The sequence below is a fragment of the Microcaecilia unicolor genome, chromosome 11 (genome assembly GCF_901765095.1).
Source record: "Microcaecilia unicolor chromosome 11, aMicUni1.1, whole genome shotgun sequence".
Lineage (NCBI taxonomy): Eukaryota > Metazoa > Chordata > Amphibia > Gymnophiona > Siphonopidae > Microcaecilia > Microcaecilia unicolor.
In genome coordinates, this window is record NC_044041.1 from 59,903,460 (window position 1) to 59,925,307 (window position 21,848).

The 21,848-nt window shown below is 42.6% G+C and overlaps 1 protein-coding gene across 2 annotated transcripts in view; it reads left to right on the plus strand.

Annotated features, from left to right (window-relative positions):
* Nucleotides 1-21,848, plus strand: part of CABIN1 (calcineurin binding protein 1) — a 267,407-nt gene that overhangs the window by 192,064 nt on the left and 53,495 nt on the right. For both annotated transcript variants that reach the window (XM_030218338.1, XM_030218339.1), the window contains exons 30-31: nt 12,430-12,593; nt 18,278-18,374. In XM_030218338.1, coding sequence (XP_030074198.1) covers nt 12,430-12,593; nt 18,278-18,374 — 261 coding nt within the window. The remainder of the gene's footprint in view (nt 1-12,429; nt 12,594-18,277; nt 18,375-21,848) is intronic.

Consider the following 21,848-nt stretch of genomic DNA (forward strand, 5'->3'; position numbering starts at 1 on the left):
GGGGGAAAGGTGGTTTATAAGATTGAAAATGGACTAGACTAGAATCATGGGTATTACACTAAAGGAAATGCAAAATGGCATTGCATGGGGGTAATTCAGTAAGATTGTTCATATATGATGGAGCAGAACCATATAGAATTTGGTGAATAAAAACACGGAACTTGAAAGGTATTCTACCATTTATTGGTAACCAGTGTAGGTTATATAGAAGAAGAGTTGCTTTGGCGAAGCGAGGTGACGTACATATGGGGCGTGCTGTGGTATTTTGAGCAGTTTATTAGGATTTATTTACCAACGTTTTGAAGGAATTCACTCAAGGTGGTGTACCGTTTGTAATTTTTTAATAAGGCCACTTTTAATTCCTGCATAAATGGAGTTGCAGTAGTCGAATTTTCTTAGTACTAGGGATTAAACCAAAGTATGAAAGACTGGTTTAGTGAAAAAAGGTCTTAATCTCTTTAGTTTCCAAAGTGAATTAAAGACACTTGAGACCTCCTTAGAAACTTGACTTTCAAGGGTAAGGAATTGATCAGTCGTGATTCTTAATATTTTTATTGATAAGGTATGTTCTCTAATATAATTTTTTTAAAGATTTATAGGGTGGTGAGGGTTAGGTACTATAAGAAACTTAGTATTTTCAGTGTTCAGTTTTAATTTAAAATTATATGCCCATGATTCCATTAATTTGATTGAGTTCGTTATTTCATAGAATTCCTTAGAGAATGGGATATAAATGGTGACATCATCGGCGTAAATGAATGATGAAAGACCATTTATTTCTAGTAGATTAGCTAGGGGATCATCATGATATTGAACAGGAGGGGGACAGAGGAGAACCTTGATATACTCCACAATCTGGAGGCCATGTTGAAGAAATTGCACCCAATTGTTTGACGTGATATGACCTGGACTTTAGAAAGCCAGAGAACCATTTCAGGACAGCTCCACAGATTCCATAATGGTCAAGGATATTTAGAAGAATATTATGGTCAACAGTGTCAAAGGCACTAGACATATCAAACTGAAGTAGCAATATTTTGTTGCCAATACTCGGTTCTCTTCTGAAGTTGGCTGAGGGTAGTAAGAACAGTTTCAGTACTATAAGAGGGTCTAAAACCAGATTGTGAGCTGTGCAAGATGGCATGGAGTTGGAGATATTCCATTAGTTGTTGCATGACAAGTCCTTCCAACCAATAGAGGAATTAAGGCCACTGGTCTATAATTGGAGACTATACTTAAGCTTGTTTAGGTATCCTTTGGTATGGGAGTCAAGATAATATTGTCATTTTGAGAGGGGAACAGACCCTGAAATAGCATCAGAGTAAGATATGAGCGCGAATAGATTACGAGTTGATCTGTGTAGGTAACTTGGGTATGTGTCAAGTAGACGTGATTTTGCATATTTGAGTAGTGTGTGACTGACCTGATCAATAGTAATTGGGTGAAAAGTGGACCAAAATCTGTCTGCATGAGAACAAGATGGTAATTGATCCTGAAGATTGAGGAAGTAGTCAGTTGATGGAAAAGAGCTGTTTAGCTCTAGTCTGATTTTAGTTATTTTCAGTTTGAAATATGTTGCCAATTGGTCTGCAGTTGGAGTGGGTTCTCTTGCAGTTGATTCAGGCTGAGTGTTCAATAGACTATTTACTAAGGAGTAGAGTTTCCTTGGATTGACTTTTGTATCACCTATGAGCTTGGAGTAGTAGGAAGTTTTTGCTTTGGTAATCATGTTTTTAGGAGCTTTTTCCAATTAATCCATTGTTCAGTGGATTTATTTTTGGCCCAAATTATTTTTTGTTTCCTGCAATTGCGTTTCATTTGTAGAAGATCTTCATTAAACCATGGGGATAAGTTTTTAATATGAGATTTGTTTGCTGTGGGTGCAAGTTCGTCAAGGACTGTTTTACTAATATTGTTCCACTGTTTGATGAAATTAGTAGATTGGTTTGAGATTAATTATTTGCTGAATTGTTCATTAGACCAGAATTTTCCTCTAGTTTTGAAGAAATTTAATGTCTGTATATGTATTCTGTAATAACAAGTAGCCTCAGTGGATACATACAGTTGAGTTGAGCTATTGTTGTGATAGGTCAAAGGGACTCCCAAACTGGTTGCTGAGTGATCAGGTGGCCATATTGCTGGCAGTGGTCAATCCCCAATTTTACTTCTGCTCAAATTTCTAAGATGAGCTTTACATTTACATTTCAACTTTGATATATAATATATAAGCAGTTTACATTAGCAGGATAAATTAACAATTAAGAAGGGGTAACAGAGGGAAAGAGACATAAAGAAGGCCTTGGTTAAAAGATTTCTATTAATTCACACACACACACACAAAAACAGAGACAAAAAATATAAGTAAAATTATCATATAACTAATAAGAAGAAACAGAAGGAGGGGAGGAGGTGTCAACTCAGCTAGACAGAAGTTGAATGCTGCAAAGAAGTGCCACAGAGACCCTCACTAGGCCCAGATGGACAATTTAGAGAAAAGTGGCTTAATAATCCAAGAGATGAGACAATTACACGCTATCCTGAGACGAAGGCTTGGTTTAAAAACATGTATCTTAGGGCTTTTTTAAAATTTTTGAGACAATTTGTTGAATATCCAGAAGAAGGGAATTCCACAACAGGCTCCATGACACAGAAACATGAGTGGCGAGTGCAGTGCAGACTGATAATCAGATCGGAAGGTATTGCCAGATGATTGTGGTAAAAGGAATGCAAAGTACAAGATGGGTATATAGGGGATGAGTGAATTGTGTAGGAATGTCGGGATGCCTGGTGGGCAATAGTTAAAATTGTAAAGGGAACACAATATGTGATAGGAAGCTTCCCTCCTCTGCTCTGTAAAATCACTTGTTCTTAACATTCTTCTCTTATCTTCCCTCAGTTTCTTATAGGGAACAACAGTACTTTTATAAGTGCTTTTCTCTTCTCTGGACTTACTGGACAGACTGTGGCTGACTTGTCCCTCAAAGTCTGTTTCATGCATCAGACTGGCGTCATGCAGTTAAAACTCTCATTAGTGCACTGAGAATGACACTCCATTAAAAATGCTTCCTCTTCAGTGGATTTGTGTAGTGGACTGTGGTTGGCTTATCCCTCTGTGAATCTGCTATTTTGGAGCGGACTGCCTCACATAGTAGGACATAAAATGGATACTCAGCTAAGCCAGGGTCTGTTAGCTTATGAGCACAAAATCCCTTCAGGTAAACAGGCTTTAACTTCTCATCCTGCTTTTGATGAACTGCCCCTCTCTGGATTCCTCTGTCTCTCCCTGATGCCATGGAATAGCACAATCAGGGCTATCCTTAAGTTTCACAAAAAAAAAAATTAATAAAATTCCATTATGTAGCTTCCATCAACCCGCAGGTGGAGATAGAGAACGGAAAACTGACAATATCTCTCTTGGCATCTAGTCCAGCTCTTCAGTATTTTCTATCTCCAGCAGGTGGATGGACTCATTTTTCAGCTTCTAGTTCTGAGTGCTTTGCTCCTGGTCCAGTTGGTCAGCTGGTCCCCAGTTGAGTTTTGCAGGTGGCTTGAGTCTGCAGAGTCATATCTGAAGGGCTTCAGATACCTACCTGTCTCTGGTGCCCCTCAAATTTACTTTTTCCCTTCCTTTACCTCTCCCCTGTTTCCTGTGGAGCTCTCCTTTTCCAGCACAACAACTTAAAAAAAAAAAGGAGAAAGAAAGAGGTTTGTTGGGGAGTGTAGGACAGAGTATAAGTCCTGAGCCTTTATCATCTGTGGTAAGACTTATAAAGACTGTGAGCTAGGGGGGAGCAGCTGGCAGTGGTAAGTCCGATTAAAGTTTGACACTAAAGACATTGTTCTTGGTGGCTGTTGTGTTGGCACGTAGGGTTTCGGAGCTTCAGGCTCTCTTGTCAGTATCCCTTTCTTCACGTTTTTGGAGGCGGAGGTCTGCCTGCGTACAGTTCCTTCCTTTCTTCCGAAAGTGGTTTTAGCATTTCATCTCAACCAATCTGTGAGCTTCTGTCCTTTCGCAAAGAGGACAAATAGGATCAGTGTTCTTCCTTGAAGCTTCTCAATGTGCGTACAGTCGTCTTTAAATATCTGGAAGTCACATAGAAACATGACGGCAGATAAAGGCCATATGACCCATCCAGTCTGCCCATCCTCTGTAACCCCTAATTCTTCCTATTCCTAAGTGATCCCACATGTCTATCCTATGCTTTTTTAAATTCTGGAACAGTCCTCGACTCCACCACCTCCACCGGGAAGCCATTCCATGTCTCCACCACCCTTTCTGTGAAATAATACTTCCTTAGGTTACTCCTAAGCCTATTCCCTCTTAACTTGGTCATATGCCCCCTCATTCCAGAACTCTCCTTCATTTGAAAAAGGCTCTCTTCCTGTACATAAATGCCCTTGAGATATTTAAACGTTTCTATCATGTCTCCTCTCTCCCTCCTCTTTTCCAGCGTACAGTGGTGGAAATAAGTATTTGATCCCTTGCTGATTTTGTAAGTTTGCCCACTGACAAAGACATGAGCAGCCCATAATTGAAGGGTAGGTTATTGGTAACAGTGAGAGATAGCACATCACAAATTAAATCCGGAAAATCACATTGTGGAAAGTATATGAATTTATTTGCATTCTGCAGAGGGAAATAAGTATTTAATCCCTCTGGCAAACAAGACCTAATACTTGGTGGCAAAACCCTTGTTGGCAAGCACAGCGGTCAGACGTCTTCTGTAGTTGATGATGAGGTTTGCACACATGTCAGGAGGAATTTTGGTCCACTCCTCTTTGCAGATCATCTCTAAATCATTAAGAGTTCTGGGCTGTCGCTTGGCAACTCGCATCTTCAGCTCCCTCCATAAGTTTTCAATGGGATTAAGGTCTGGTGACTGGCTAGGCCACTCCATGACCCTAATGTGCTTCTTCCTGAGCCACTCCTTTGTTGCCTTGGCTGTATGTTTTGGGTCATTGTCGTGCTGGAAGACCCAGCCACGACCCATTTTTAAGGCCCTGGCGGAGGGAAGGAGGTTGTCACTCAGAATTGTACGGTACATGGCCCCATCCATTCTCCCATTGATGCGGTGAAGTAGTCCTGTGCCCTTAGCAGAGAAACACCCCCAAAACATAACATTTCCACCTCCATGCTTGACAGTGGGGACGGTGTTCTTTGGGTCATAGGCAGCATTTCTCTTCCTCCAAACACGGCGAGTTGAGTTCATGCCAAAGAGCTCAATTTTTGTCTCATCTGACCACAGCACCTTCTCCCAATCACTCTCAGCATCATCCAGGTGTTCACTGGCAAACTTCAGACGGGCCGTCACATGTGCCTTCCGGAGCAGGGGGACCTTGCGGGCACTGCAGGATTGCAATCCGTTATGTCGTAATGTGTTACCAATGGTTTTCGTGGTGACAGTGGTCCCAGCTGCCTTGAGATCATTGACAAGTTCCCCCCTTGTAGTTGTAGGCTGATTTCTAACCTTCCTCATGATCAAGGATACCCCACGAGGTGAGATTTTGCGTGGAGCCCCAGATCTTTGTCGATTGACAGTCATTTTGTACTTCTTCCATTTTCTTACTATGGCACCAACAGTTGTCTCCTTCTCGCCCAGCGTCTTACTGATGGTTTTGTAGCCCATTCCAGCCTTGTGCAGGTGTATGATCTTGTCCCTGACATCCTTAGACAGCTCCTTGCTCTTGGCCATTTTGTAGAGGTTAGAGTCTGACTGATTCACTGAGTCTGTGGACAGGTGTCTTTCATACAGGTGACCATTGCCGACAGCTGTCTGTCATGCAGGTAACGAGTTGATTTGGAGCATCTACCTGGTCTGTAGGGGCCAGATCTCTTACTGGTTGGTGGGGGATCAAATACTTATTTCCCTCTGCAGAATGCAAATAAATTCATATACTTTCCACAATGTGATTTTCCGGATTTAATTTGTGATGTGCTATCTCTCACTGTTACCAATAACCTACCCTTCAATTATGGGCTGCTCATGTCTTTGTCAGTGGGCAAACTTACAAAATCAGCAAGGGATCAAATACTTATTTCCACCACTGTATACATGTTGAGATACATAAGCCTGTCCCTATAATTTTTGCATTCAAGACCTCTTACTAATTTCGTAGCCGCCCTCTGGACCTACTCCATCCTGTTTATATTTTTCCGTAGGTGCAGTCTCCAGAACTGCACACAGTACTCCAAATGAGGCCTCACCAGAGACTTATACAACAGCACCATCACCTCCTTTTTCCTGCTGGTCATGCCTCTCTATATGCACCCAAGCATCCTTCTGGCTTTGACCATCGCTTTTTCTACCTGTTTGAAAGCTTTAAGGTCGTCAGACACAATCACCCCCAAGTCTCGCTCTTCCTTCGCACACTGAAGCACTACACCCCCTATACTGTACCGTTCCCTCGGATTTTTGCGACCCAAATGCATGACCCTGCATTTTTTGGGATTAAACCTTAGTTGCCAAATATCGGTCCATTCCTCTAGCTTCGCTAGGTCCTTCCTCATGTCATTCACACCCTCCAGGGTGTCCACCCTGTTGCAGAGTTTAGTGTAATCCGCAAAGAGACAAACCTTACCAGACAACCCTTCCGCAATATCGCTCACAAAGACGTTAAAAAGAGCCAGCCCTAGGACTGATCCCTGCAGTACTCCACTGACGACATCCTTTTCTTCAGAGCAAGCTCCATTTACCACCACCCTCTTTCTCCTACCATTCAACCAATTTTTTACCCAATCAGTTACTCTAGGTCCCACACCGAGGGCACTCAATTTATTTATCAGTCGCCTGTGCGGAACCATGTCAAAGGCTTTGCTGAAATCCAAGTATACCACATCAAGCGCCCCTCCCACCTCCAACTGGTTGGTCACCCAGTCGAAGAAGACAGTCAGATTCGTCTGGCACGACCTGCCACTAGTGAAGCCATGCTGCCTCGGGTCCCGCATTCCATGTAGTTCAAGAAATGTCACAATCCTCCTCTTTAGAAGCGTTTCTATTAGCTTACTCACCACCGAGGTCAGACTGACAGGTCTGTAATTCCCAACCTCCTCCTTACTTCCTCTCTAATGCAAAGGAACCACATTCGCCCTTTTCCAGTCCACCTGGACCATTCCAGTTTCTAAGGAAGCATTGAAGATGTCCGTCAGCGGAGCCGACAGAATCTCTTCGAGTTCCTTAAGCACCCTTGGGTGTATCCCATCAGGCCCCATCGCTCTGTCTACTTCTAGTTTGACAAGCTCCTCACGAACACAGTCCTCCGTAAACGGGTCTTGGTCGACCATACATCCATCCCCTTTAGCCTGTGTTTTTTGCAGCCCTACCCCCGGTCTTTCATTTGTGAACACAGAGCTAAAATAATCGTTAAAATTATCTTCCTCTAAAGTCCCGCATTGCATTAGTGACTCCTGAACTGTTACTGTTATACAGACGTATTTTACTCTTTTGCACCTTTCTCTTTTCTTCCCCTCAGTCATTACTCACCAGCTACTTCAACCTAAATGTATCTGATTGTTACTAGATTGATGTAAGCCTTTTTACACTGCTGTACACATTTTTAAATTGATGTAAGCCACATTGAGCCTGCCCATGGGTGGGAAAATGTGGGATATAAATTGTCTAAGTAAATAAATATTTCTCTCCCTCAGCTTTGAGCCTCACAATGCTATTATGGCACTTCCTCTTGTCACTTACATATCTGAAAAAGGTCTTGTCTCCCAATTTTACCGTATTAGCTATCTTTTCCTCCATTTGCCGCTTTGCTTTCCTGATTGCTTTTCCAGCTTCTCTTCGCTTATTTAGGTATTCCCTCCTGTCTTCATCTTTCTGAGTCGTCTTATAACGTGCAAAGGCTAGCCTCCTTTCCCTTATCTTTTCAGCTACTACATTCGAGTACCAGAGAGGCCTTCTTTTCCTTTTTCTTTTATGTAATTTTCTAACATAAAGGTTAGTTGCCTTTAATATAGCTCCTTTCAGTCTTCTCCATTGCTGTTCTACATCCTTTAGCTGTTCCCATCCTACTAACTGTTCCTTGAGAAATTCCCCCATCTCAGTGAAGTTAGTTCCTTTGAAATCCAGGACCTTCAATCTCGAGTGAATGTTTTAATATTGAACCATACCATATGATGATCACTAGGTGCCAAATGGTCCACCACCTTGACGTCAGAAACGTACTCTCCAAGCACCAGGTCCAGAACAGCCCCATCCCGCGTCTGTTCCGTTACCCACTGCTGGAACAATTCTTCCTGTAGGGAGTCTAAGATCTCTTTGCTTCTAGACGACCCCACAGCCAGGACACCCCAGTCAACATCCGGCATATTGAAGTCACCTATCAGTAGTATTTCCCCTTTCCTAGCTATCTTGTGGATGTCTTCAATTAAGTCCCTGTCCATTTCCTCCGACTGTGAGGGAGGTCTGTATATCACTCTGATATAGATACATTTTCCTTTCCCTCTTTCCAGTTTAACCCACAGCACTTCTTCCATACCCCACATGTCCTGCAGTTCAGTCATTTGGATATCATTCTTAGCATATAATGCCATACCTCCACCCTTTTTTCCTACTCTGTCCTTCCTGAATAGATTATAGCCAAGTATAGCAATATCCCAGTCATGGTTCTCCGTGAACGCCACTAAATCCAAGTCCGCTGCTATCATTGTAGCCTCAAGTTCTAGATGTTTGTGTCCCATACTAAGGGCATTGGTATACAAGGCTCTCCAGATTTTACTCTTTTTATTCACTTCTATAGAGGCATTAGATGCCCTACCTTCCTTGGGGTTAATTATGGCTTTGTGGTCTTTTATACCCATCCCCATCAATTTTAGTTTAAAGCACTCTTTAGTACTTTAGCCAGCCTGTTGCTGAAGACACTCCTTCCCTTCCTTGACAGATGGACACCATCACCACTCAGAACCTCTTGGAAAATCATCCCATGGTCTACGAAACCAAAGCACTCTCATTGGCACCAACCACGCAGCCACGCATTTATCTCCAAGATGCGAGCTTCTCTCATTTGACGTTTACCTTTGACAGGGAGGATCGATGAGAAAACCGCCTGCGCATCTAGATGCTTCACCCTCTGACCCAAAGCCTCGAAGTCTCGTACGATACATTCAGTAGGATACTTAGCTGTATCATTTGTGCCAACATGGATGAGTAGCATAAGAGCGTGGTCCGTAGGCTTGATGAGTCTAGGCAATCTTTCCACAATATCGCAAATCTTGGCACCCGGCAGACAGCACACCTCTCTGGACAACATATCTGGCCGGCAGATGGGCGCTTCGGTACCCCTGAGAAGTGAATCTCCAATCACCATTACTTTTCGCTTTCTTTGGGCCAATTGTCCGGCCGTGATGGCATTTTTGGTCATTGTTTCCTCCTGTTTTTTAGATGTTTCTAGCTCTTCTACCTCCAGGGCTATGAACCGATTCTTTAGCTGAATAGAAAGTGGAGTTGGAGGATTGATCTTGTGGGACTTGGTGACCTTCTTCCAGCTGTGCTCTGTCTGCCCAAGATCTTCTCTCCCTTTGCTGGAAGTCCTCAATGTTTTGACCTGCGACTCTGGGTCAAATTTCTGGTTGTCCCAGATGTTTCTTAGTCTTACCACTTCTTCTCTTAGTTCTTGTACTTCTTTCACAAGGGACTCAGTGTACGTACATTTATCACATGAAACCAGAATCTTGTCTTGGTCCAAGGGTGTGGTGTTGACAGTGGTAGAAGCTATACTGAAAGCAGTAGCTTTAGGGGTTCTTTGTTTCTTTACCATAGTTCCAAATGTAGGGGGGCTGTTGTACTTGTGATAATAAAATATGTAGCCTGTCTCACAACTACCTGTTATTTCTCCTACTCCTGTTCTATGGGATATAGGGGGTAGGTAGTTAATGTGTAGTTTTAGGGTAAGAACTGAGAACCTGTTAAGATTTACTGTGTGGGTGGAGTTCAGTGTATGTATCTGACTATTTGAAATTCAGTGATTGAGCTTTTTCCTTGAGGGTATATTTTTTTCCTGATGTACCGGTTGGTTGTAGACCTAATTGAATAGATTAATCTTGCAAAGCAAGACCTAGAATAAATCTGATCCTGATCTGTGGGTATAGCTGATTAACAATGATTTTTTTGATTATACTGCCAAAACAGTACTGCCAACAGTGAGAGAAGCTTGATGAACAAGTTTAAGAAAGAGAAGGTAGATTGGTATCCTATGTGATATAAAATGAGAATAGCAAGTAATGGATATGTTAACAGAGGTCCTTTTTATCTACAGCAGGAAGCCCTTGATGCTGAGTAGAAGGCTGGGGATATACTGTGATAATGAATGGTTTACTTTTCAGAAGCAGTTGTAATTTGGGTGGAGTTAATTAGTGATAAGTATTGTATTTAGGAAAGCTATTTAGAAAGTGTTGGTCTTGGGGTGGGTGGGTAGAGGGGCCGGGTAGGTGGTCTTAAACTTAAAACCTGTGGACTGTGTTTGCTGTAAAACCTATCTCTAGAACTGTATTAAGCCACTTATCTACACATGGGATTAGGGGAAGACAAGGTTAAGAAATGCACCAGAAACGCCAAAAACCACAGCTCTAAGGTAGGGATAACCAGAATTAATGCCAGAGCAAATCTTATCTGTGAGCGTCCTTCAGGCAGGAGTCAAGAAAGAGAGAGACCACGTGGTTGCCTGCAGCCGTCTCAAAGCAGAAGCTTTAGCCCCACCTAAGCTTAACAAATTGTCTCCAAACAACCAGGTGGGGGAGGGGGAGGGTTCAGCACACTTTAAGGAAAGAAGAAGCGATCTAATACAGAGTTATAGCAGTTTTTAAATCTAGTACCCAGATTAACAGCTATCAATAAACAAGTTAGAAATCAAACACAGCTATCAGATCGCAATATTAGCTGAGCAGGTCACAAATGAGAGAGGTTACAAATGAGTTTCGCAAACATAGTCTTGGCCTCATTCCTTCCATGCCCACAACTAAAGGAGACTATCGCGTTGGCTTATTTGCTTACAGGGAATCAGGCTCCTCAGGCCTTGTGGGCTCATTCTGTGAGGCGTTCAGTGACATCCTAGCGGAAACTTTCCAGCGGATATTTGTAAGGCAGTGTCATGGTCAACGTTGCATACCTTTGCCAAGCACTACAGGGTGGATGTTGCGGCATTCTCTGAAGCCAGTTGTGGGGCTTCCATCCTTAGGGAGGTGGAGCCGGGATACCACCAACTCTAGGGATTACTTTTGAACATCCCACAGGTTCTGGAATAGTGGGACACTATATAATGGAAGGAGAAATCGGGTCTTAACCTGATAATTTTCTTTCCATTAGTCCTTCCCACTATTCCAAAGGCCCTCCCGAGGTTTCTAAGATGTTTAGTCAGTATGAATTCTGTCACCTTGCATGATGCTTTCTGCGTATCTCTTATTCTCTACAAGTTGTCCAGGGCTGAGAGAGGTCCACACATTTGCTCATCTGGTTAGTGTTGGGTTAGCGAGTTATTTAAGATTGTTGTGTGTTCTTAGTTTCTCCTTACTGCTTGTCTACATAAATACTGAAAGCTGGACTGGATGCCAAGAGAGAGATCGATCTCAGCTCAGTTTTCAGTTCTCTCTCTCTCTCTCCATCTGCTGGTTAATGGACACAACTATCCATAGGTTCTAGAATAGTGGGAAGGACTAATGGAATGAAAATTATCAGGTAAAACCTAATTTCTCTATAGTTGCAGGAAGTATTGAGTGCCTGATAATGCTGCAACAGGTTTGAAAGCTTCATGATTCCAAAATATCACTTTAGGTTAGTGTCACTACTACTACTACTTATCATTTCTATAGCGCTACAAGACATACGCAACGCTGTACACCATTCACAAAAAGACAGTCCCTGCTCAAAGAGCTTACAATCTAGATAAGACAGTTAAACAGTTCATTGAGCTGCTTTCACTAGAGTTACTCAATTACAGGTAAGCAATTTAACTTTTCTCGCAATTGGTAATAAGGTATCTCTCTGCATATTCCTCCTTAACATCGAGGTATGTCGAGTAGCATACGTATCTACTTCTTTCTCTCTAACATCGAGGTATGTCGAGTAGCATACGTATCTACTTCTTTCTCTCTGACATCAACACATGCGACACCCTGTTTGCTTGTCTTGAGTTCTAGAGCATGTCTCGCACATCAGCATATGTGCTTGTTCTATCACCCTTTTTCATGGATTCAGGTTCTAGAAACTTTGACCTGACAGGCTTATGCCTTCTCATTGCTAGTACAGCCTCTTTTGTTATCAGATGGCTCCTGGTCTTCAGGGACAGGCTGAGACAGAGGGTAAAACCCAGGATTGATTCAGCCTGTCTCTTATGATCTGGAGCTATCTGGTAACCCAGTTTCTTGAACACCTTTCCCATCAGCATGTGCACTTTCTTGTTGCTTGTTGTAACGTATCTGATTTCTGGCAGGGAATCTGGCGTATCCCCGTGGATGAGATTGACCGCCCAGGCAGTTTTGCATCTCATATGAGTCGATCAATTGTGCTATTGCTGAATGTGCTATCACAGCTGAAGGACTCCAGCACCCTGCTGAAAATTTCTTCCATGCTCCAGCGGACTCCCGACCAGGGAAAGTGAGAACCTTTCTTTAACAAATATCTGTCAGCATAGATATAGATTCTGCTTGGCCTTCAAAATAATATTTTGCTTACATGGCATTTTGCCTTTTAAGATTTCCATACTTCTTCCTATGTGTTATGTTGTCATGTGATGCCAGTATTTGATCGAACTTGCATGGAGTGCCAGTTGTGGCTCTGGATGGACCATGCTTGTCTTTATGTGCCGTCATATACTATGTTACTATGTCTTACAGTATAATAATGTTTTTTTTATTGTACTAGCCATTTTCATACATCATTTGAACTGTCAAGCTAGGAATGGTTTAGGTGGCCTTGTGATTAAAAATGCTACTGTTGAAGCTTTTTCTGAGAGCTTGAATGCTCTCTTAGGGTTGGTCCGAGTGTATGCAGTACTGCCTCTATTTCCCACCAGGAGGACAAGTCCTCATGATTATATCCACAAGCTATGACACAATTACATAATTCATATTAGTATGTATTCATATGAGTAACAAAACTACAGTGACAAAACCAGTTGCCATTTATTTTTTCTTTAGCTAAGCTGGTAGAACATCTCATCACCTGAAAGCAAAAGTTATTTGTATGCTTGATGCAAAACATAGAAAATGAGAGGTAAAGTTTAATGTCTTATCTTAATTCTTACAAAAATTGCATATATGACACTTTTGCTTTCAAGCAACAATCTGGTTAATATAGTACTATATGATCCTCTAGATCACCATCAGATGCTGGTTCCTTTGCAGTATGCTTCAGAAAAGGCCATGGCACAGAGACTGTCTTGGTAATCTCACTAGAAGAAATGTTCGCCGATGACACAAAATTATTCAGGGTCGTCAAGTCGCAGGAGGAATGTGAACGATTACAGGAGGACCTTGCGAGACTGGGAGAATGGGCGTGCAAGTGGCAGATGAAGTTCAATGTTGACAAGTGCAAAGTGATGCATGTGGGTAAGAGGAACCCGAATTATAGCTACGTCTTGCAAGGTTCCGCGTTAGGAGTTACGGATCAAGAAAGGGATCTGGGTGTCGTCGTCGATGATACGCTGAAACCTTCTGCTCAGTGTGCTGCTGCGGCTAGGAAAGCGAATAGAATGTTGGGTGTTATTAGGAAGGGTATGGAGTCCAGGTGTGCGGATGTTATAATGCCGTTGTATCGCTCCATGGTGCGACCGCACCTGGAGTATTGTGTTCAGTACTGGTCTCCGTATCTCAAAAAAGATATAGTAGAATTGGAAAAGGTACAGCGAAGGGCGACGAAAATGATAGTGGGGATGGGACGACTTTCCTATGAAGAGAGGCTGAGAAGGCTAGGGCTTTTCAGCTTGGAGAAGAGACGGCTGAGGGGAGATATGATAGAAGTGTATAAAATAATGAGTGGAATGGATCGGGTGGATGTGAAGCGACTGTTCACGCTATCCAAAAATACTAGGACTAGAGGGCATGAGTTGAAGCTACAGTGTGGTAAATTTAAAACGAATCGGAGAAAATTTTTCTTCACCCAACGTGTAATTAGACTCTGGAATTCGTTGCCGGAGAACGTGGTACGGGCGGTTAGCTTGACGGAGTTTAAAAAGGGGTTAGATAGATTCCTAAAGGACAAGTCCATAGACCGCTATTAAATGGACTTGGAAAAATTCCGCATTTTTAGGTATAACTTGTCTGGAATGTTTTTACGTTTGGGGAGCGTGCCAGGTGCCCTTGACCTGGATTGGCCACTGTCGGTGACAGGATGCTGGGCTAGATGGACCTTTGGTCTTTCCCAGTATGGCACTACTTATGTACTTATGTACTTAAACCACATTAAATCAGGGCAAGGAAAGTCATCTGGTTCAATTACAACTCTTAAAGACATTTGATCTGGTGGGGACCATACCCTACTCCTAAGGAGATTGATTAAATTAGACACTAGGAGTACAGTTTTGGACTGACTTCATTTCCTTTCTTGAGCATTGTTAAAAAGATTACAGTGGGATAGCATGTTTCAGAACCCTAGTGCATACATTGTGAAGTTCCATGGCATTTGCCCTTGTTGCCTGTTCTGTTTGTGTTCTTGCAGCCAGTAAGGGGAATCTTCAAGGCGCATAAATTGACACATTTCTGTTGCAGATGACACTGAATTTTATGTTTTCCTGCGATAGGGATTGTACTCTTGTTTCTGTGGATTGAGATGTTTTGATCCGGTTGAGGAATGGCTACTGCTACTTATTTCTGTAGTCTACTAGGCATTCGCAGCACTGTACTCTGAACATGTAAGAGACAGTCCCTGCTCGACATAGCTCACATTCTAATCAAAATAGACAAATAAGGGATAAGGTAGTTACTTATGGTGGGAATAATAAAGCAGACATGGGTACTGAACAAGTGACTCGCAGGAGTTAAAAGTAGCTGCAAAAAGGTGGCCTTTTAGCCTAGATTTGAAGACTGCCAGAGCTGGAGCTTATGTACTGACTCGGGAAGTCTATTCCAGATGTATGGTACAGCAAGATAAAAGGAACCGAGTCTGGAGTTGGCAGTGGAGGAGAAGGGTACAGATAAGAGAGATTTACCCGAAGAACGGAGTTCCCGGAGAGTAGGTAGATAAGAGTGGAGAGGTACTGAGGAGCTGATGAATAATCCAGATAAAACAAATTTTGTGGGTGAGTTGCTCAGGAAAATCCTTTCTAGTATCAGGTCCTAAATTCAGAGGTGTAGTGCTTCCGTTAGGTAAAAGCATTTGCAATCTGGGAGTCCTTTTCAATTCTGGGATTGATATGGAGGATCAGACTGGGTTGATAGTTGAACAAAAGCCTTCTGTTATCTTCCACTTGTGAGACATATCCATACCATTCTCGCCCAGCTGGATTTAAGGCATATGATGCAGAGAGCAGTGCTGTCCTGGCTAGAAATCTATTTATCTGAGTTTACTAAACAGTTAGCATATCTTTAGTCGATACAGAACATAGATGCAGAAATTATTGCAGATAACAAAAGATAGGACAGGGCCACTCCTTTACTCATAGTTTTGCACTGACTGCCAATAAAGAATCAGATTTTATTCAAAATAATTGGATAAAGTAGTGTAGTATTTTATCTCTGTTAGGTGCAAAATACTTGACCCTTCAATACCTAATTGATTTCCCTTGCTGTGTCTTCATCCATCTATACAAGTCAGAGTGATCTAATATAATAATTTGCTCCTCCAACATTCCAGTGTGTCTCACTGGGATCATAACCACCTGCTGACATCACTCCTCCAATGTTCTCCTCCAACATTCTCCGTCCCCCCTCCCTACCCTGGAAATGGGAGGGAGGGAGGGGGACACTGGAACTCGGAGGGGGGCCTGGAACTCAGAGGGTGGTGGAGGGGGCAGGGGAGAGATGCTGCACATGGATGGATGGAGGGGGCAGGGCATAGAGGACGTTGCCTGCATATGGATGAATGCAGAGGAGAGAGCATAATGCAGGGGAGGGAGGGGATCCTGAAACTCGGAGGGAGGCAGGGAGGGGATGACCCAGGAACTCGGAGGCAGGGAGGGGGGACAACAACCCTGGAACTCAGAGGGCGGGAGGGAGGGGGGACCCTGGAACGGAGGGAGGGGGGCCCTGGCACACACTCTCATGCTCACACACACTCTCTCTCACAGACACACTCGCACCCAGTCTCACTCTCTCTCTCTCTGTCACACACACTCGCACAGTCACTCTCACACACACTCTCTCAAACATACACACTCTGAGGACAACCTTGCTAGCCCGTTTCATTTGTGTCAGAAACGGGCCTTTTTTACTAGTTACAACATAAACCATAAAATAAAATGGCCTTGGATTCCGTAATGTGTGATCTTTTTATTTATTGTCTTAAATTTTTTGCATATTTATTTATTCTTGTAACATGCTAGAAATGTGAATAAATAAAATTGGCAAGGAACATTATTTAATCACACATGTTAAACATAAATCAAAGATACTACCCTTAAAATAAATAACCAGTGAAACTTACATTTTGGCAAAGGTCAAAGAAAACAGGCTTTACATTGCTTATGAAAACCCATTTAATAATCCAATGGCTGCAAGTCACATGTAGCCCATTCCAAAACCATGGAGCAGCAAAAGAGAACACTTTCTACATGGTCTCATTTGAGTGCACATGTTTAGGACCAGGTGCTCATAAAAGTAAATGCTGTGAAGAAAGTAAGGAACAGATTGGAATAGACATGAATATGCAATTTTTCAAGTATGGCAGGACATTGAGCTTCAGTATTTTAAACACTATGGTCAGGATATTAAACACAACCCTTTAACTTACTGGTAGTCAGTGAAGGCCCTTTAATACTGGGGAAATATGGCTCCAGGACTTCAAACTCTGCCTGATCCTAGCTGCAGTATTTAACTGTCATTCACTAAACCTGTTAACTAAAAACTAGAGAAATTTAACCTAGACAGCACTGTAGCTTGGTCCCTGGGTTTTTAAAATTGCCAGAGATTATGAGTCTGTTTCTATAATGTCAACCCTGGTCCTTTGTAACTCCTGATACTTTAACTTCTGTACTTGGAGCAAGCTCCCTTCTAGTGGGAGACTTAGTATAAGTATAATTTTTAGCTGAGTCCTCTGTCTTCCCAGCATTCAGCTTTTATTTATTCTGATGCAACCACATCCTTAATTGTATTATTCTGTTTGACAATATGTGCCTTTTCGGTCCCTACTATCCCAGTAGATTGGGACTTATATGCAGCCATCCAGTCTGAGACAAGCCCCATTAATATGGATCCCCCTACTAATGGAGTGGAAACTGGAGACGAAGATCCTCTTCTGTTAAAAAAAAAAAAAAAAAAACCCAGTGAAACTAGTGGAGGAGTAGCCTAGTGGTTAGTGCAGCAGACTTTGATCCTGGGGAACTGAGTTCGATTCCCACTGCAGCTCCTTGTGACTCTGGGCAAATCACTTAACCCTCCATTGCCCCTGGTACAAAATAAGTACCTGAATATATGTAAACCGCTTTGAATGTAGTTGCAAAAACCTCAGAAAGGCGGTATATCAAGTCCCATTTCCCTTATGTGTGTCATCCCTTATCCAGTGACCTTGTTCTCAGGGCAGTGCTTTGAAGGAAAGTGAAGCTGGAAACCTGTATTGAAGATCTGTGAGGAATTGCTGATGGCTTTCATCTCTTATCAATTTCCCTTCCCTTGCTGCAACTGTTAGCTCTTATCGCTCTGTGTGTTGTGAGACATGGCCCCAAAGAAATATCCAGTCTGAACCGCAGCACATCATTTCAACCCCACTTAAAACCTAGTGCTAGTTTCTTACTAGTAATGTAGTAACATAGTAAATGATGGCAGATAAAGACCTATATAGTCCATTGTCTGCTCAGCAAGGTGGCCAGAGTTGTACCTGCCACTCTATGCAAATTACACTCTTCTGTGCCCTGTTTAAAGAGTGAAGATCATTTAAGTTTTGCTTTCATTCCATCTTTTTTCTATATATGAATCCTCAGTGTTTATCCCATGCCTTTTTAAAATTTCTTTTCACATACATTTTAAGGATATGTTTTGCTAGAGGGCGATTGCAAGCAGCTGTATAAAAATATTTCAGTGGGATCATATTCTGGAATAAATGCATGAAGAGTGAGGAGTCTGGAAAATGAACGTGAGCCAGATCCCCTGTCTGACTTGCCTTCCCTGCTCTTTCTGTTTCTCATATAGGAAGTACTTGAGAGATGCAGATCGGCAGGTTCTTGCTCAAAGAGCCTTCATTCTCACAGTGAAAGTGTTGGAAGACACGCTGAGCGAGTTGACTGGGGTAAGTGGGGACATGCAAAAAATCTTATGCATAAAGCTACTACATTTTTATATCACTGTGCCCATACACTGCTGTCTACAAACCTGTCATACCAAACAGAGCCATTCTGTGATGCACCTTTTATGTCCAGCACTCTCATAGTGATTTTGCAGTACCGCTGTGGCCTGTTCTGAAATCTGAAAAAGGTCTATTGTGTTGCAGCACTGTGCTCTTTCTATACTGTCATGTATAGCACATTTTATTAAACACAAAGTAGCTCCAGTCCAGAACCTGTGGGTTGTGTCTGTTGATCAATGGAGACAGAGAAGTAAAAATAATAATAATTGTGTGCTTTATCCTATAAGAGCACCATTCAGCATGAGCTCATCAATATTTCTCTGTCTTCAGTGGCTAACTGTGCAGCTTCTAAACTATTTGATGGGATAGCTCTTGAGCCATTAGCAAACTGAGCTTCATAGTAGATGACGGCAGAAAAAGACCTGCACGGTCCATCCAGTCTGCCCTACAAGATAACTCATATATGCTACTTTTTGTGTATACCTTACCTTGATTTGTATCTGTCTTTTTCAGGGCACAGACCGTAGAAGTCTGCCCAGCACTAGCCCCACCTCCCAACCACTAGCCCCGCCTCTCCCCACCGGCTCTGCCTCCCAATCTTGGCTAAGCTCCTGAAGATCCATTCGTTCTGAACAGGATTTCTCCCCTCACCGGCTCTGCCACCCAATCTCGGCTAAGCTCCTGAGGATCCATTCCTTCTGAACAGGATTCCTTTATGTTTATCCCACGCATGTTTGAATTCCGTTACCGTTTTCATCTCCACCACCTCCCGCGGGAGGGCATTCCAAGCATCCACCACTCTCTCCGTGAAAAAATACTTCCTGACATTTTTCTTGAGTCTGCCCCACTTCAATCTCATTTCATGTCCTCTAGTTCTACCGCCTTCCCATCTCCGGAGAAGGTTCATTTGTGAATTAATACCTTTCAAATATTTGAACGTCTGTAGCATATCACCCCTGTTTCTCCTTTCCTCCAGGGTATACATGTTCAGGTCAGCAAGTCTCTCCTCATACGTCTTCAGTTGAGGTGGGGGTACCTGTTATGGTTTAGGCTCCACAAGTCTGATTTATAAGAAGGTCTATATAATTCCTGGAACCAGGGTATAGATTGGAGATCACTGAGCTCCCTCCCCCCTTCTCTTCTACACTCTAACACCTTCTATGGAGGCTGAACACCTACAAGTAACAGAAGAGAGCTTTCTTTGGAGTTCCATTTTCCCGTAAGAAGCATATTTGGGGCTGGAGCAAGAGTATGTCTCTCAGCTGCCCCTCCCCCCCCCAGTTGCAGCTCTTCTGGCAGACCAGTTCTGTTTCAGCCAAATGGTAAGTCTCAACTTACTTGTACACTGGGAGTGAGGGGGCCAGATTTTTTGGGCTTGACTGGTCTCTAGGAATCTGGATTCCAACCCATGTGTGTTTCTCACAGGGGTGTAGTCCGATCTCACGGTGGGAGGGAGCCAGAGCCCGAGGTGTGGGGGGGTGGGGTACATTTTGGTCCACCGCCCTGCCGCAGCAAATACCTTGGCTGGCGGGGGTCCCCAATTAGGAAAGGATTGGAAAATAAAAATGAGGATGTTATAATGCCCTTGTATCACTCTGTGGTGTGACTGCACCTTGAATACTGTGTGCAATTCTGCTCACCCCTTCTCAAAAAAGATATAGTGGAATTAGAAAAGGTACAGAGAAGGGTAATGAAAATGATAAAGGGGATGGTACGACTTCCCTATGAGGAAAGGCTAAAGCGGCTAAGGCTCTTTAGCTTGGAGAAAATATGGCTAGGGGGAAATATGATAGAGGTCTGTAAAATAATGAGTGGAGTGGAATGAGTAGACATGAATCGCTTGTTTACTCTTTCCAAAAATACTAGGACTAGGGGGGCATGAAGCTACAAAGTAGTAAATTTAAAACAAATAAGAGAAAATATTTCACTCCACGTGTAATTAAACTCTGGTATTCGTTGCCAGAGAATGTGGTAAAAGAGGTTATCATAGCAGGGTTTAAAAAAGATTTGGATATCTTCCTAAAAGAAACGTCCATAAGCCATTATTGGACATAAAATAACTCTTCCTCTCTACGATTCCCTAATGTGTCTGTACACACAAACCTTATTCTACCACAACATTACTGTATTTGTTTATACTGGAATTGGTGAACGCCTTTACGGTACTATGTAAGCCACATTGAGCCTGCAAATAGGTGGGAAAATGTGGGATACAAATAAATAAAATAAATTATTATGATGGACTTGGGAAAATCCACTGCTTAGTTCTAGGATAAGCAGCATAAAATGTATTGTACTGTTTTGGGATCTTTCAGGTATTTGCAACCTGGATTGGCCACTGTTGGAAACAGGGTACTGTGCTTGATGGACCTTCGGTCTGTCCCAGTATGGCACCACTTATATACTTTTGTACTCTTCCCGAAAGGCTGACATCATTACCTCTTTGCTTCTGGCTGTTATTTTAATTGTTCTTGCTCCCAGGTTTACTGTATGTGTTTCAGGCTGCATTTTTATTCATTCCTTCGTTGACTGTACTACTGTCCTAACAAGGAAGGTAGCATTCAATGATCCAAAAATCTCTTAAGATTACTCTCTGGACATTCAGCTTTTTTTGAATGCTCAAGGTTTGTCTCCTCCAGTACTTAAACCACATCAAGGAATGCGGTCAAGAAGGCTTTGATTCTTAGCTTCTGAAACGAAGCCAGTAGGTTACATTCCTTTAAGTCCCTCTGACAGAATGAGCATTGAAAGATGGAGTGTAAGGAGAGAGGAGGGAAGGGTTTTATAACTGTTTAAGGCATAAAATGCATGTATATGTTCATTATGTTGAGCTGCCTGTTGTTCACAGTCTGTTTGCATTGAAAATAAAGAAAGAAAGACAGCATATAGAAGAGCTCTTTCTTCTTCCTAAACTCTCTTCTTTTTTTTTAAAACTCTCCAGCACCTATCATACACCACAGAACCTCAATAACATGCTCTCCTCCAGGGAATGGAATGTGGAACATGCAAGTCTAGTAATTGGAGCCTGGGTTTAGTTCTGAGGGTTCTTGACCCCCTTCCTTTCAGTCTTCGCAAGGAGCTTCTCTTCAGCCTTGTATCCGGTCCAGTGCTTAAACTACTGTGGCAACCGCCCAAATAGTTAAGCCATAAGACCTAATGGATATAGATCTTCCATGAGATTGAGCACCAGTACTATTAGGCCCTTTTCTTTAAGAAAGCAAAGCAGTTGATCTATCTGGAACTACACCAGGTCAGCATTACAGGCCACCTGGATCACTCTAGTGCTACCTGGATCAGTAGTCCCAAGGGGAATATGATCTGTTGAAGGTCTTGGTAGTATATCAACTATGTAGGATTCACATAAAGTAGCTTTTCTTGAGGCTGCTTTGGCACTTGAGGCTTCAAGATCCTTGGGAC